This window comes from Podarcis erhardii, assembly GCF_964252035.2.
Source record: "Podarcis erhardii genome assembly, chromosome: 13".
NCBI classification, from domain to species: Eukaryota; Metazoa; Chordata; class Lepidosauria; order Squamata; family Lacertidae; genus Podarcis; species Podarcis erhardii.
The window spans coordinates 30151480-30166935 of NC_138502.1; the positions used below are offsets into that span (position 1 = coordinate 30151480).

The 15456-nt window shown below is 49.9% G+C and overlaps 1 protein-coding gene across 2 annotated transcripts in view; it reads left to right on the forward strand.

Moving 5' to 3' along the window:
* Nucleotides 1–15456, forward strand: part of KCNH4 (potassium voltage-gated channel subfamily H member 4) — a 58543-nt gene that overhangs the window by 23212 nt on the left and 19875 nt on the right. For both annotated transcript variants that reach the window (XM_081837669.1, XM_081837670.1), the window contains exons 5-8: nt 2210–2453; nt 5194–5351; nt 13865–14066; nt 14760–14954. In XM_081837669.1, coding sequence (XP_081693795.1) covers nt 2210–2453; nt 5194–5351; nt 13865–14066; nt 14760–14954 — 799 coding nt within the window. The remainder of the gene's footprint in view (nt 1–2209; nt 2454–5193; nt 5352–13864; nt 14067–14759; nt 14955–15456) is intronic.

Here is a 15456-nt window from a genome sequence, read left to right on the forward strand (position 1 = left end):
CTGGAAGGCCACAGTTTCCCCACCCCTGAGACGAAGAGAAAGAGCTCTAGGCATGCTCAGAGATGCTCTGTTCTGCAGTGTAAAACCACAAGGTCTAGGACAAAGTCTTGTTAAGGTGAAGTGTAACAGGTGGAACCCAATCTTGAGACTCAACACAGATTATTTGTTTCACAGCAGGGAGAGAGTGAGTGTGAACCCACATCTTGTAGGGTCACTTACTTGGTGGACCGAGGACTAAGGCTGGGGTCTGATGTCTTTATTGCCGGGTTGCAAAAGGCAAAGAGAGAATTGGCTTGTTTTATTACTGCCGCTCTTGGTGCTGCCTAATCCACTGTTACACTGGGGTGCAGTAAGGCAGTAGTTGCTGTGCATTCTACGTAAGGTTTTGCACACACCTTACATTTAAAGCACATTCTTACCACCAGTTCATCCCCCAACAGAACTACAGTTCCCAGTATTGGGGGGGGGCATATTTTAAATATATGGCATCTGCTCAGTCTTAGTCTATTTCAAGACTCTTTCTTTCGTTGCATAAGCAGCTCAGGCAATGGTCTTCTGCTTTGGGGAGAGAGGCCTGTTTGATTTGCGGCTTGTTCTGATTTTGAAACCAGTTGTCAGGTTTCTAAGCTCGTTCCTAGATTGTTTATGCGAGAGCTGTTTGCTTGATTTTGCTGTAGGACTTGGTGAAGTTTGTTACCTGTGCATATTGGGGGTGGTGTAGGGTGGGGGGGTTGGCAGTAGCTGCAAAAGCCAACCCTATTGCGAGCCCACCCCTTACCAGCCAAGACCTCTGTTCTTTTCCTCTGATGCTCTATATGCCTTGACAGCTGTTCCCCATGCCCCCTCCTGCCAATGACCCAACGCCAGTGCAGATTAAAGGGCTTTGGTCTGTTTGAGGGAAGGAGGGTGGTAGTGGTTGGGGGCTGGCGGTCTGCAGGGGAGACAGTGTTGAACAGCAGCCACAGCAGCTGCTCTTGCAAACCATACAATCCAGATACAGGCTGGGTCAAAACAAACCCCTTCCCTGCCACGAGCAAATCCAGAGACGTTACTTAACACAAAGCTGATAATGGTTGCCAAGCCTTGCAGGAGTCTGGCTTCCTATTCCTCATCCACACTTGGGATGGAGTGTGTGTGTGTCCTAAGGAGCTTTTTTTTTGGGGGGGGGGAATATGCCTACAAACAAAGTGATCCCAAAAGGATCGCAGAGGATTATCCCAATGGGTAAAGACAGTGCAAAGTACTGTATAGGGGGAAGGCACAAAGCCTTCTGATTTCCAGAACTGGCTACTATTTGGAAAGCAAAGCAGTAAGAGAAGACAGAATTTTGTACAATACAGTCGTACCTTGGAAATCGAACGGAATCCGTTCTGGAAGAACGGTTCGACTTCCAAAATGTTCAGAAACCCAATTGAGGCTTCTGATTGGCTGCAGGAAGCTCCTGCAGCCAATCAGAAGCCGTGGAAGCACCTTTGGACATTCGGCTTCCAAAGAACATTTGCAAACTGGAACACTCATTTCCAGGTTTGCGGCATTCGGGAGCCAAAATGTCCGAGTACCAAGGCGTTTGGGATCCAAGGTACAACTGTAGCTTGCGATCTGCACTGCTGGCATTTGTTTGGAGTTCCTCAAGGCTTCTCTGTGTCTCTCTGACACAGGCATAAGTTACTGGTGGGTCCTGACCCACAAGTCCCAACTGCGGGTGGGGACCCATCATCATTTTCTTCTTTTGTCTCAAGGTTGTAGGATTGTTGTTGTTGTTTTTTAAGGGGTTGAAGAGTTGGGAGGGAACACACAGAGGAGGAGAAAGACGTATATGGTTGTGCATTTGGTGCTGGTGATAATATGGGTTCCCTATTCCAAGTTGAGATTAAAGGTAGGCCCCGAGTTTCCAAACCACATACATAGATTCCGCCTCACCTCCCACAGTTATTTAGCTGATCGGAATTTCCAGGATAGCTAAACAAAGCCTCCATGTGCAGAGGCAGTGTATCAGCCATTGTCCAACCTGCAGGGCTTACAGCCTTGATGAGTTGCACTGATTCTGGAGCCCGTGCCCACTACTAGCACGCAGCTCCCAAAGGGATGCCTGCAAGGGGAATGTGACCCTTGGGTGACAAAGGTCTTGTCACACACACACACCCCTGTGGCGCCAGGATCTAAGGTGTGGGGTGCTCAAAAGGGGTTTCTTGTTTCCTGCACCCTCCAGAACGTCTTTGAGAACAAGCCCTCCGTGCCAGAGTACAAAGTAGCCTCGGTGCAGAAATCGCGCTTCATCCTCCTCCACTACAGCATCTTCAAGGCCCTGTGGGACTGGCTCATCCTCCTGGCCACTTTCTATGTGGCCGTGACCGTTCCGTACAACGTCTGCTTCACTGACACGGAGGATAGCTTGGCGGCTGCCCGCAGCACCATCGTCAGCGACATCGTTGTCGAGATGCTCTTCATTGTTGGTGAGGACTGCAAAGCTGTGCTTCACCTGGGTGCCATTGGGTTGGGGCCGCTGCCGGTGGGCAATAGGGGCGATCTAGCTCAGGTGAAACCTGCACAGGGATGTGAAGTGGGTGTCAAACAATGCTGCAGCGGAGGTGCCCTTCATTGCAGTCTCTGTTAGCCACACTGCCTTTCTAAGGCAGTGCATACACACCATACATTTAACCCCCCCCCCCCGAATCCTGGGAACTGTAGTTTGCTACAGTTGCTGGGCATTGTAGCTCTGTGAGAGGTGAACTACAGTTCCCAGGATTCGCTGGGGGGTTTTCAAATGTAAGATGTGTGCACAGTCTAGCTCTGTACAACAAACACGAACTTTTCACCACTGACGGTATTGAGGCTTCAGCGCCAAGCCAGGGTTTTTTTTTACTCCTTCTGTACCTGCTTTAACATCCAGCCTGATTAAGAGTTTTCTTGAACACAAAAGCTTGCTTGCTGTTTTCTGACATTTTGGTTAGTCTAAAAAAGGGATTCTGGGAATTTTCTAGATGACAGTTTTTGGTTTATTATGATTACAATTATTATTCATAGGTTATATATATAGTATTTCTGTCTGAGCCATATGTGGTTCTTCCCCTCTCCATTTTACCCACACGGCAACTGTGTGAGGTAGGTTAGGCCTAGAGACAGTGTCTAGCCAAAGGCCACTTAGTGAACCTCATGGCTGAGTCGGGATTTGAACTCTGGTCTCCCAGGTTTTATCCCAGTACACTAACCACTGCGCCACACTTCCACTTGTTCTGTGCCTAGAAAACATGGGTCTGAGCAGTTTTCCACTTGACCTGCACTTTCTAGGCATGTGTCCGAGTGGTTTTCCCCTTGCCTCACTTTTTCCCCCTGGGGAAAACTCACTCTTTAAGTGCTAAATTCCGAATTGCTCTAATTGAGCGTCAAAAAGCGATTTTCCCTTGGGGAAAGCATCAGAACAAGTGTGGATAAGTCCCGGGCCTCAACTCTTTGCCATGCATGCTAGCACAACGTACCTCTTCCTCCATTTAGCTGATTTGGAAGGTTTCACTCTGAGAAAAGCTTATTAATTTGGCATGCAGAAAATGCCCAGATTATGACGTCATTGACGCTGCTGTGAAATAAAGTGCTGGTGCTTTGTCCCTGCTCGCCTAAACTACCACCGGTGTCAAAGTTCATGTAACAAATATGATGCAAAATAAAGAAAATGCTTAATTTTCAACGACCCTCAATTGTTATTAAATTATGGCACGTTTCCTCTTTCATTTACAACAATTACAGGGCAATTACAGTCATGTCTGTTCAGAAGGGATTCCCCACTGAATTAAATGGGGCTCACTGCATTTATAGCCAGGATTGGGAACATGTGGCCTTCCAGATATCGCTGGACTACAATTCCTATTATTACTTCTATAACTATTACTACTAGTAGTGTTAGTGTTAGTAGTAGTATGACTATTATTTCTACACCACCCTTCATCCAAAGATCACTAGGCAATTTACAATATAAACACAAAAATACATACCATAATCATCATCATCATAATCATCATCATCATCAGCAGCAGCAGCAGCTGAATCAGCTGAACAAATCCTCTTGCCTTCTAATATCCTTTTTGCAACTTCCAAGTTGTCAAAGAACAGCCCTGACCATTGGCTATTCTGGATGGGGATTCTGAGAACATCCAAAGGAGTTCCCTTCCCTGGGGCGTGGTGTTGCAGTAGACTTGCCTTCGAGGTGTTAGATGAGATGCCACATAACTACATGGGTTTAATGAGGGGATAGGTAAGGAACAGCAGCTTTCTTACAGCTTTTCATTGGCTCCATATTGGCAGCATAACACAGTAGAATACATTCAGCTATACTGGATACTGGTGGGCAGGCAAGGAGAAAATTGGGACCGTGCAACTCTTGGATTTCTACTAATCACACTTGGTACATGCTTGGCTTCCCCCAGTGAATTCTGGGAATCATAGTTTGTGGCGCTACTGCAAATACTGTGTTAGAGAATCTCAGGCACCTTCACCAATCTGCAAGTTTCCAAAGTAACCTGATGGGGAGAGATAGAGGGTGACTCAAAATGAATTTCGACGTGCAGCAGAATTGAAATTCCGATGTGTCCTCAGGTATTATTAACTGTGATTAATTGATGGTGGGGAAGTGCTAGCCCTCCAGAGGTTGCTGAACTACAACTCCCATCATCCCTTGGCCATTGACCATGGTGGCTGAGGCTGATGGGAGTTGTAGTTCATCAGAATCTAGAGGGTTCCCCACACCTGTACGGATGCTAGGGAGAAGAAACTCTGGAGGACTATCTCCAGCTTGCTGCCCTGCTTGTGAACTTCCTTTGGAGGCAGAGCCTGGGGTTGTTTGGCCCTTTTGCTTGATGCAGGACAGGTGTGAGGGACCTTTTGCCTGCCAGATGTTCCTGAACTACAACTCCCACCAGCCAATGGCCAGGGATGATGGGAGTTGTAGTTCAGGAACATCTGGCAGGCAAAAGGTTCCCTACACCTGAACTAGGAAGAGATCTAGGTATGCCTTTGTGTTGTTGTTGTTGTTGTTGTTGTTGTTGTTAAGGTGTGACGTTGTGCTTGCATGCTTGATTTGATATAAGGCTTCCACGTGTCTCTCTTCATGTGGAAGACGTGGCCTTGTCACTGCCTGGGTTGGGGGATGTGACCAGGAGCACACATATGGTTTGTGAACTTACTGCCCCTTTTTTCTGATAGACATTATTCTGAACTTCCGCACCACGTACGTCAGCCAGTCGGGCCAGGTGGTCTATGACACCCGTTCCATCTGCCTCCACTATGTGGCGACTTGGTTCTTTGTGGACTTGATTGCAGCCTTGCCCTTTGACCTCCTCTATGCCTTCAACGTCCCTGTGGTGAGTCTGCCTTTCAATCTGCCCCTCTGAATCAGCAAGAGGTGAACGCTGAGAAGGGCCTCGGGCCTTTTCAGCTGGAATTGCTGAGCACCCTCTTTCTAAAAAGAGAGGCCTGCCTAGAGGTGCCACCCCATGAACTGCCTGATCTGAAGCAGGTCCCTTCTGCCCTTGCAAGGAGGAATGTGCTCATTACAAGAAGTGATTTGCACATGATGAAGCGCCACAGAAATAAGCAGCTTTGAGAAATGCCCTACGCATCATCACCCCTAATGGGTGCAAGGTGTCTTGGCCACCGAATAGTGACAGAATATAACTTTGCACATCCTCAGGGGCACAGTTATTATAATAACAATGGTAAAAACATAATTTTTATAGCACTTTAATCTCAACAGATCTCACAGTGATTTTATAGGGTAGGTCAGTATTATTTTCATAAGTATTACCTGCAAAAAAAAAAAAAAAGTGGCAATATAGAGTGCTCCTTTTCAGGGCTCCAATCAGCCAGCCATGCCTTCTGAAAGAGATGCCATTCCTTTCCCCCTCCCCACTGGCTTTCTACACACACACACACACACACACACACACACACACACGTCAATAGCTGATTTCAGAGTGGCTCCAAATTTGGTTTTTAATCAACTAAATCAGGGGTGTAGAAGAGCCCATAGCACTCCACATGTTGTTGCACTTCATTTCCCATCATTCCTGACCACTGGCCCTTCAGGCTGGGGCTGATGGGAGTTGGAGTCCAGTACCACCTTGAGTGCTACAGGCTCTCCATCTCTGAACTAAATGAAGCCTGTTCTCTCTGCCCTGCTGCAAGGTTTCTCCTGTAGCTAATCCCACACCCTGCCTCTGCTGCTTCTTGCTATTGGATGCACCTTTATTTCTTAGCCTCGGTTTCCCGGGGGGCTCATTAAGCAGCTTGACGAAGTGTCTCATGCTAACATGAGACCTTCGACTAATGAGGAAGCTTATGCAGTTGCTAGCCAGCCATTGCTTTCTCCTGGCAGCGTGCTGAGCAAATGGAGGTCACTAGGTTTGAACTCCTTGCTTCTTAATTTAATCTTGTCACATTCCACCTGCTTTTCAAAGTAACAGCGACTTCACCTCTGTTATGTACTGAGTCGAATAGGATCCAAACTGCAGCAGTCTGATTGGTCCTAGAACAATAGGATCCAAAAGGCAGCAGTCTGATTGGTCCTAGAACAATAGGATTCAGAATGCAGCAGTCTGATTGGTCCTAGAACAATGCAGCAGTATGATTGGTTGGCAGGAACCACCCAATCATGCTCCAGATTGAAGTGAATCCACAACCTGATTGGTTTACAGTACAATTCCGGAATTAGCCAATCATGTGCAGCCCATTGTGTAAATAATGTATATAAGGCAGATACTTTGAGGGGACTTTCATTCATTCCTCCTCACCACTATGAGCTGAATAAAGAGCATGAAATCACTTTGCGACTCCGAGTATATTTCACTGGCGACGAAGGTGGGATCCCGCTGAGCTGACTGCCACACACAGCACCGCAGCACCGCCACCTGCCGCACCGCTGCCTCGCACCGTGTATCCAGGCTTCAGCTCCGGGACACAAGGAACTCAGAATGGCAACTGACAGCAACTTCTCGCCGTTCAACCCAGCATCTGGAGACTGGGAAGCGTACGCCTCCCGTTTCACCTTCCTCCTAGAAGCCAAAGGGGTCACCGATGATGAAGACGCCAAGAAGAGGGCAATATTCTTCAGCGTCTGCGGAGAGGAGACATTTGAAATCGCCCGGGCTCTCCTTGCGCCTGAAGACGTTGCTACTGTTCCATACAAAACAATAATGGAACAGCTGAAGGGGCACTTTTCGCCACAGCCCTCAGTGGTGGCTCGTCGAAATGCCTTCTACGCAAAGCGGCAAGCCCCTGGGGAAACCATAACTGGGTTTGTGACCTCTCTCCGCCAAGCCGCCCGGTTCTGCAACTTCTCAGAGCTGGAGAACATGCTTCGTGACCGCCTCGTCGGTGGCCTGAGGGATGAGAAGCTGCAACAACGCCTCTACGCTAAGAAGAACCTAACGTTCCAGGTCGCTCTGGAGGAGGCCCTGGCAACGGAAGCTGCCGAGAGGTCGACACAAGAGGCACGGCCGAGCCAGCCGTCCCAACCGAGGGTCCACCATGAAGACCTCACCGACGACTCAGGATCTGACAGGGAGGAGGTGCACCGAGTACAGCAGCGCACTCAAGCAGCCCACATACCACAGCTGCCTCGACGAGAAGGAGGGAACTGCGCAAGCTGTGGAGAAAGTCATGAGAGGAGGACCTGCCGTTTCCGCAATGCAGAGTGCAGACAGTGCAGAAAATCGGGACACATCGCCCGGGTGTGTCGGGCTCGGCCCACCCGACACCAGGCATCAGACGACCAATCCAAGAACCCCAGGTCCCGGGGCCCAACGCACCAAGGCAACTCGACAGAGCTCACGGACTTCCAGGTATACCAGTTGCCCCACCCCAACATAGAGAAAATTTATGTAGAGGTACAGATAGAGGGGGCCCCATGCCGCATGGAGCTTGACACGGGTTCAACTCTATCCATAATCTCGGCAAGGACCTTAAGGAAACTGTGTCCTACTGGGGGTCCCAAACTCAGGCCGGCCCCATTCACCCTCCGGGACTTCCAGAAACGTAAGGTCCCCACAATGGGGGTGGGGACCTTCAGGGTGCAATACCGAGGGCGGACGCGGCAACTGGACTTGCTTGTGGTCAAGGGCCCCTACATTAGCTTACTGGGATTGGCATGGTTTGGACCACTGGGGCTAGCTGTCACCGGGGTGAACCACACTAGCTTACAAGTGGACGTGGACGCCATATGCAAGGAATTTCCGGGGGTTTTCGATGGGAAATTGGGACAGTATACGGGCCCCCCCATTGCTCTACAGCTTGACCCCGCAGTACGACCAGTCAGGCTCAAGGCCCGCCGGGTCCCGTTCGCTCTGAAACCCCGTATAGACGAGGAATTGGACCGGCTCGTGGAGCAAGGAGTGCTGGAACCGGTACCTAATGCCCCCTGGGAAACCCCAATCGTCACACCTGTCAAGCCTAATGGCTCAGTCCGCATCTGCGCAGACTACAAATGTACCATAAACAAGGCCCTCACGGCCCATGCATACCCAGTGCCAGTGGTCAGCCATGTCCTTGCCACCCTGGCTGGGTCGAAAATTTTTGGCAAGCTGGACTTGGCCCAAGCATATCAACAGCTGCCAGTAGATGAGGCAACAGCAGAGGCACAGACGATTGTGACGCACAGAGGAGCATTCAGGGTAAAGCGGCTGCAATTCGGTGTCAGCGTGGCACCAGGCATATTCCAGAATCTAATGGACTCTCTCCTTAAAGGGATTCCTGGCGTCACCCCCTTCTTCGATGATGTGTTGATTGCCGGGCCCACACCAGAGGAGTTTGAGGACCGCCTCCGCACCGTTCTGCACCGTTTCCAGACAGCGGGTCTCAAGGTAAAGCGGGAAAAATGTCTACTAGGAGTGCCCCAGGTGGACTTTCTGGGATTCATGGTGGACGCAGAAGGGGTCCACCCGACTGGGGACAAGGTACGGGCCATTTGTGATGCCCCAGCGCCCAGGAACAAGACTGAACTTCAGGCCTTCTTGGGACTATTGAACTTTTACCATTCCTTCCTTCCCCACAAGGCGGCGGTAGCGGAGCCCCTACACAGACTCCTGGACAAGCGGGCCCCTTGGGTGTGGGGCCATCGCCAGGAGGCCGCATTCCAGGCAGTCAAGGACTTGCTTGTCTCAAACTCGGTCTTGGCACACTTCGACGAGAGGCTGCCGGTGGTGCTAGCATGCGACGCCTCACCCTATGGCATTGGCGCTGTCCTGGGACACCAACTCCCAGATGGAAGAGAGGTACCGGTGGCATACTTTTCCCAGACACTCAACGCAACCGAGCGGAACTACTCACAAATCGACAAGGAGGGCCTGGCAATCGTGAAGGGAGTAAAAAAATTCCATGATTTCTTGTATGGGCGGCCCTTCACCGTGGTGACTGACCACAAACCGTTGCTTGGCTTGTTTGCCCCCGAAAAGCAGACCCCCCAAGTGCTGTCTCCTCGTGTCCTCAGGTGGTCAATTTTCCTTGCCAGCTACCAGCATGCACTGATTCACCGCCCTGGGAAGGCGATGGGCCATGCGGACGCCCTCAGCAGGCTACCACTACCAGAAACAGGCCCCGACCCGGCACCTGCACAAGAGGTTATGAGCCTGGAGCTGCTTCCCGACCGCCCCATTCAGGCACAAGAAGTTGCACACCATTCCAAGAAAGATAGGGTCATCTCCCGGGTCCTGGACTGGGTGTGGAGGGGATGGCCCAGCAGCAGCCCCGGGCCAGAATTCGCCAGCTACACAACCCGCAAACATGAACTGTCGGCCCACAAGGGGTGCCTGTTATGGGGAAGCAGGGTCGTTGTTCCCCAGCCCCTCCGCAAAAGGGTCCTCACAGCCCTACACGAGACACACCCAGGGGTAGTAAGAATGAAGGCCCTTGCCAGGAGTTATGTGTGGTGGCCGGGGATCGACGGAGAGATAGAGGCCTGGGTCAAACACTGCCAGGCCTGCCAAGAATCCCGCCCAGATCCCCCAAGGGCCCCAGTCCAGTCCTGGGAGTCTGCCCGAGCACCATGGTCACGCCTGCATGTGGACTTCGCTGGCCCCTTTCAGGGGAAAACATTCTTCATAGTGGTGGACTCCTACACCAAATGGCTGGAAGTCGCACTGGTACCATCCACTTCTACATCCGCAGCCATCCGGGTACTACGCAGGCTGTTTGCAACGCACGGGCTCCCTGACACTCTCGTCTCAGACAACGGGACTGCATTTACGTCAGGAGAATTCCAAACCTTCACAGCGCAGAACGCCATCCGCCACATCCGTTCGGCGCCATTCCACCCTGCCACCAATGGCCAAGCAGAACGCATGGTGCGGACCACCAAGGACACCCTTCGCCGCATGACGCAAGGGGATTGGGAGTACCGCCTTGCCACATTCCTTCTAGCACAGCACAGCACCCCCAGCTCAACGACTGGCCGGAGCCCCGCTGAACTACTAATGGGTCGGCGCCTTGCAATCAGATTGGACCGCCTTCACCCCGATAGAGCTCAGGATGAGGTAGGGGTGGGGGAAGGCAGGAACCTCCGGACCTTCGAGGCCCAGGACCCAGTGTACGCAAAGAATTTTGGGGCAGGCCCTGCATGGGTACCTGCCACAGTCACCAGGGTCACTGGCCCCGTGTCGTACGAGGTGCTAACGGATGGGGGGCAATGCTGGCGCCGCCACTGTGACCAGATACGGCGACGATTCCCGGGAGAAAACCAGGAGGAGGAGGACAGGTCAGAGGAGTCCCAGGGGAACAGTGGGGCAGTGAGGCCCATAGAGCAGCAGGGGCCAGCAGGAGAGGCAGAACCAGTAAATACAGAGAGGTCCCGGGAGGCCGAAAGGACACCGGAACCAGAACCACGACTGAGCGAGCCGGTTGCGCCAGACCAAACAGCCCCATCACAGCCAGCATCCTTGGAACACGAGCCAGAACCAGAACCCCGGACCAGGGAACACCCCAGGCCGCAACGCACACGTAGGCCGCCAGCGTACCTTGAGGACTATGAATGCGACCTCCCGGGCAGGACTGGAACTTAGAGGGGAGGGGTGTTATGTACTGAGTCGAATAGGATCCAAACTGCAGCAGTCTGATTGGTCCTAGAACAATAGGATCCAAAAGGCAGCAGTCTGATTGGTCCTAGAACAATAGGATTCAGAATGCAGCAGTCTGATTGGTCCTAGAACAATGCAGCAGTATGATTGGTTGGCAGGAACCACCCAATCATGCTCCAGATTGAAGTGAATCCACAACCTGATTGGTTTACAGTACAATTCCGGAATTAGCCAATCATGTGCAGCCCATTGTGTAAATAATGTATATAAGGCAGATACTTTGAGGGGACTTTCATTCATTCCTCCTCACCACTATGAGCTGAATAAAGAGCATGAAATCACTTTGCGACTCCGAGTATATTTCAACCTCAGTCCTGCAACAGTGGGAGTTTGAACCAAGACCTCCAGAGACCTGGCAAACGGCAACTCCTCCATTCTCAGAACTGTAATAATCAGCTTCTGAAATAAGAACTAACTGCAGAACCCAAGGCTGTGCACACACGATACCTTTAAAGCACATTTGAATCACATTCTTTCCCTCAAAGAATTCTGGGCACCTTAGTCTACCCTCACAGAGTTACAATTCCCAGAAACCCTTAACAAACTACAGTGCCCAGAATTCTTTGAGGGATCGAATATGCTTTGAATGTGCTTTAAAGTCATAGTATGTGTGCGCAGCCTTAGCCTGCTTTGAAATCACAAAATCTAAATTCTGGAAGTGCAATGGGGGCTGGCTGTGGCTACTCAGTTGTGATGGGGATCCACTCTGCATGTGCACAGAGGAACTTTGTCTTGGTACAACCATTCTTCATGTAGTTTAAGCTCTGGAAAAGTTGCACAATTTGGGGGTGAGATGAGATGAAGGGCATCTTTCTCAGACCCCTCCTGTAAGCCCCAGTTACCTTAATCTTTGTTCTCAAGCTCCAGTCACAGCCATAGCTCAATGACAGAATAAGATTTCAGATTTAATACCCACTACCAGCACCTCTTAATTTAAAGGACTAAGAAGAATAAGACTAGGGAAAGACGCTTGTCGTGGGTGTTGGGAAAGAGTCCATCTGCGGACTATGATTTATTTGTTTATTCCATTTATAGCCCCCAAGGAAAAAAACCTTTCTTCCCCACCCATTTATCCTCATCTCAGCCCTATGATGTAAGCCAGGCTGAGTTGTAGCAATTGGCCCATGATCACGCATTCTGCTTCAGGTCTAAATGCATGGTATGTTAATGCTGTGATGAGCAATCACATTGCAGGCTTTCTAAAATAAAATATCAGGTACGGGGAGTGGGATAGTCAATGTCACTGCAGTACAAGAGCAAGTTGAATCCTTTCTTCCCCACCTAGCCATAATCATCGGGGGGGGGGGGAGTACTGCAGAAATTAGTATTGGCACCGATGGGAGTCCTGCCCTCCTAATACTCATTTCCATTGGAGTGGTGTGATGCTTGCCAAGATCATAGCTGGGGAGGAAAGGCTTAAACCTCCCTCCCCTGTGTGCTGTGCTGTTGATGACTACCCCCCACCTCCAGCCACTTGCCTTGCCTGTCTGTCTATCTATCATCTATATCTATCTATCTATCTATCTATCTATCTATCTATCTATCTATCTATCTATCGTCTATCTATCTATCTATCATCATCATCATCTATCATCATCTATCTATTTTAAAAAAGAAAACTCTAACCATGTTGTTACTATGAAGTACAATTAAGCCCTGAGAGGGGATCTGAACCTAGGTCTCTGCAGTTCTAGTCTAACACTGTTACCCACACTTGCCCACACAGGAATTGCCCAATGCAGGAATAATCTGATAAATAGTGGAAAATTGGGTTCCGCTCAGGGTCACAGATGATTTGTTTTGGTGTTTTTAGGTGGGTGGATCAATCGTCACTTTCTGCTACTCCCCTTTCCACACCCACTGCTTCCTCAATGCTCTCGGGTCGTTCCCCCCCTCCCCATGCTTGTAATTATTTGTGGCGCACTCCTAAACAGAGTGTGGCTTTTTATATTCCTTTCAATCCCTCAGATTTGCAACACACACACGCGCGCACACACACACACACACACACACACACACACACAGCCCCAGAAAACTGCATGTTAAAAATTGCATGCTGAAATTTTGCAGTTGCCTGAGTGTGTGCATTTGCACACTTCTTGGATGGGATTTAAAAACGAAAAGGAAAAGACAAAGTTCCTGTGAAGCTGAGTGCGTGCCCTGTCAGTACTTAGTTGGCCTAATAGGATAAACAAATTAGAAGGCAAAGACAAACACAAAAGGGAGCACCTGGTATAATCAGCAGGAAAGATCAAACTTGCTCCTTGCATACAAATCCAGGTTCCTTCCAGTTGTGGACTACTCCAGTGGATAAGTTACCACTCTTGCTTAATAGTCTAACAGACAAAAAGCAAGGTTTTATTTAGTTAGTAGCTAACTTTATATCCCACCCTTGCTCCCAAAGGAGCCCTGTGTGGCAAACATAGCAGTGGCCAAACAATACAATTAAAAATAAAATATATTTTAAACAATTAAATACATCTAAAAGCTTGTAAAACCATCTCAAACTAATAATTTCAAGGCTGTCATGGACAGTATATTTCAGTCATCAAATGCCTGGGTAAACAGGGATGTTTTTAAATTCCTCTTGAAAGTTAATAGTGAGGGAAGGAGACGCACCTCACCAGGAAGAGCATTCTGTAAACAGGGAGCCACCACTGAGAAGGCCCCGTCACAAGTCAATGCCAACCGAAGAGCATGTAATGTCCATGACCCACTCTGATTTATTTTTCTCCCTTCTCCTTCCCCAGACCTATCTGGTGCACCTGCTGAAGACAGTGCGCCTCCTGCGCCTGCTCCGTCTCCTCCAAAAGTTGGACCGCTATTCTCAGTACAGTGCTATGGTCCTGACTTTGCTCATGTCCATGTTCGCCCTCCTGGCCCATTGGATGGCCTGCATCTGGTATGTCATCGGTCGGCAGGAGAGCAACGACCCAGTGACCTGGGACATTGGTGAGCTTAAGGAATGACTGGGCAGCCCTCCTCATGGAAACCCTGAGTGTGTGGCTCCGAGTGGAGCTACATGCGTCTCCTTGTGGGAACCCATAGCAAGGCTGCTGTGCATCCTGGGAGAGGAGTGGGCGCTGAGCAAGAGGGCTTAAACAAACACACTTTCTTTTCTACTCCTTGGGCAAGCTTTGAAGAAGAAGAAAATAACATAGATCTGCATGTTTACAGCATGGTTCAGTTTGACCCAGCAGAAAGCTGATGTTGGAAGGGACAGAAGGGCTAGTGTCTGTAACACCACCAACAGCTCCTCTTTCCCCAATCTCTGGAGCAGTTTTCTAACTTTTAAGCAAATGTTTACATTTTCAAACATGAATGCGTAAGCCAGGGGAATGGAGCCTATGGCCCTCCATGTTTTGTTGGACTCCAACTCCCTTCATCCCTGACTACTGGCTATGCTGACTGGGTTTGATGGGAGTTGGAGTCCAACAAAACATGGAGGGCCACATATTCCACATCCGTGCTTTGGCAGACTGGTGAAGGCAATGCTGGCTTCTGGGATTCTGTGGGAGTTTTTTCTGAGAAACTCTCTGGGGTGAGGGGGAAGGCCCTGGTATCTGCACCATCTGCTCCTTTCTCTGATAGCAGGATGCAGTCTGACCCACTGCAACAGGATTAACCCTTCACTGTGCCCTGCAGGCTGGCTCCACGAACTGGGCAAGCGGATCGAGGCCCCGTACATCAACAGCTCTGTGGGAGGACCCTCCATCCGCAGCGCCTACATCGCTTCCCTCTACTTCACCCTCAGCAGCCTGACCAGCGTGGGCTTTGGCAACGTGTGCGCCAACACGGACGCCGAGAAAATCTTCTCCATCTGCACCATGCTCATTGGCGGTAAGTCCATCACAGGCAGGGTTGCATATCTCTCGTAACAACAAGTGCACCATGGGGGCAAAAAAGCATAGGGGTTTGGCGCTGGTGTCTAGCATCCAGATAAACCTGGTTTCCATTTTGCCAGAAAGCAAGTTTCTAGTCCTTATCGTTCGCAGATGTGGGCAGGGCCTAGCGAAATCTTGAAAGACAAGGTTGAGATGGGGGACTGCTAGACAGGATATTTTCACATGCTAAAAATAGGGCACATGATTGTTGCAGAGTGCTTTGCCCCTCCTAAAGATAAATAGAAGTAGAATAAATTAGGCAACAACAACAACAACAAGCCCACTACCACCCACTACCATGCCCACTACCATGCAATGCAACATTTGGGCTACCTGGGCTCATAATTTAATTGGGTAGGGTTTTGAGTGGTGCTGTTAGTTGACCAGAGTCCAGGGATGCATGTGAGGGTGTGATCTTCACCTTGTGGCCTTTGGTATGCATGCGGTGCCTTTTTGAA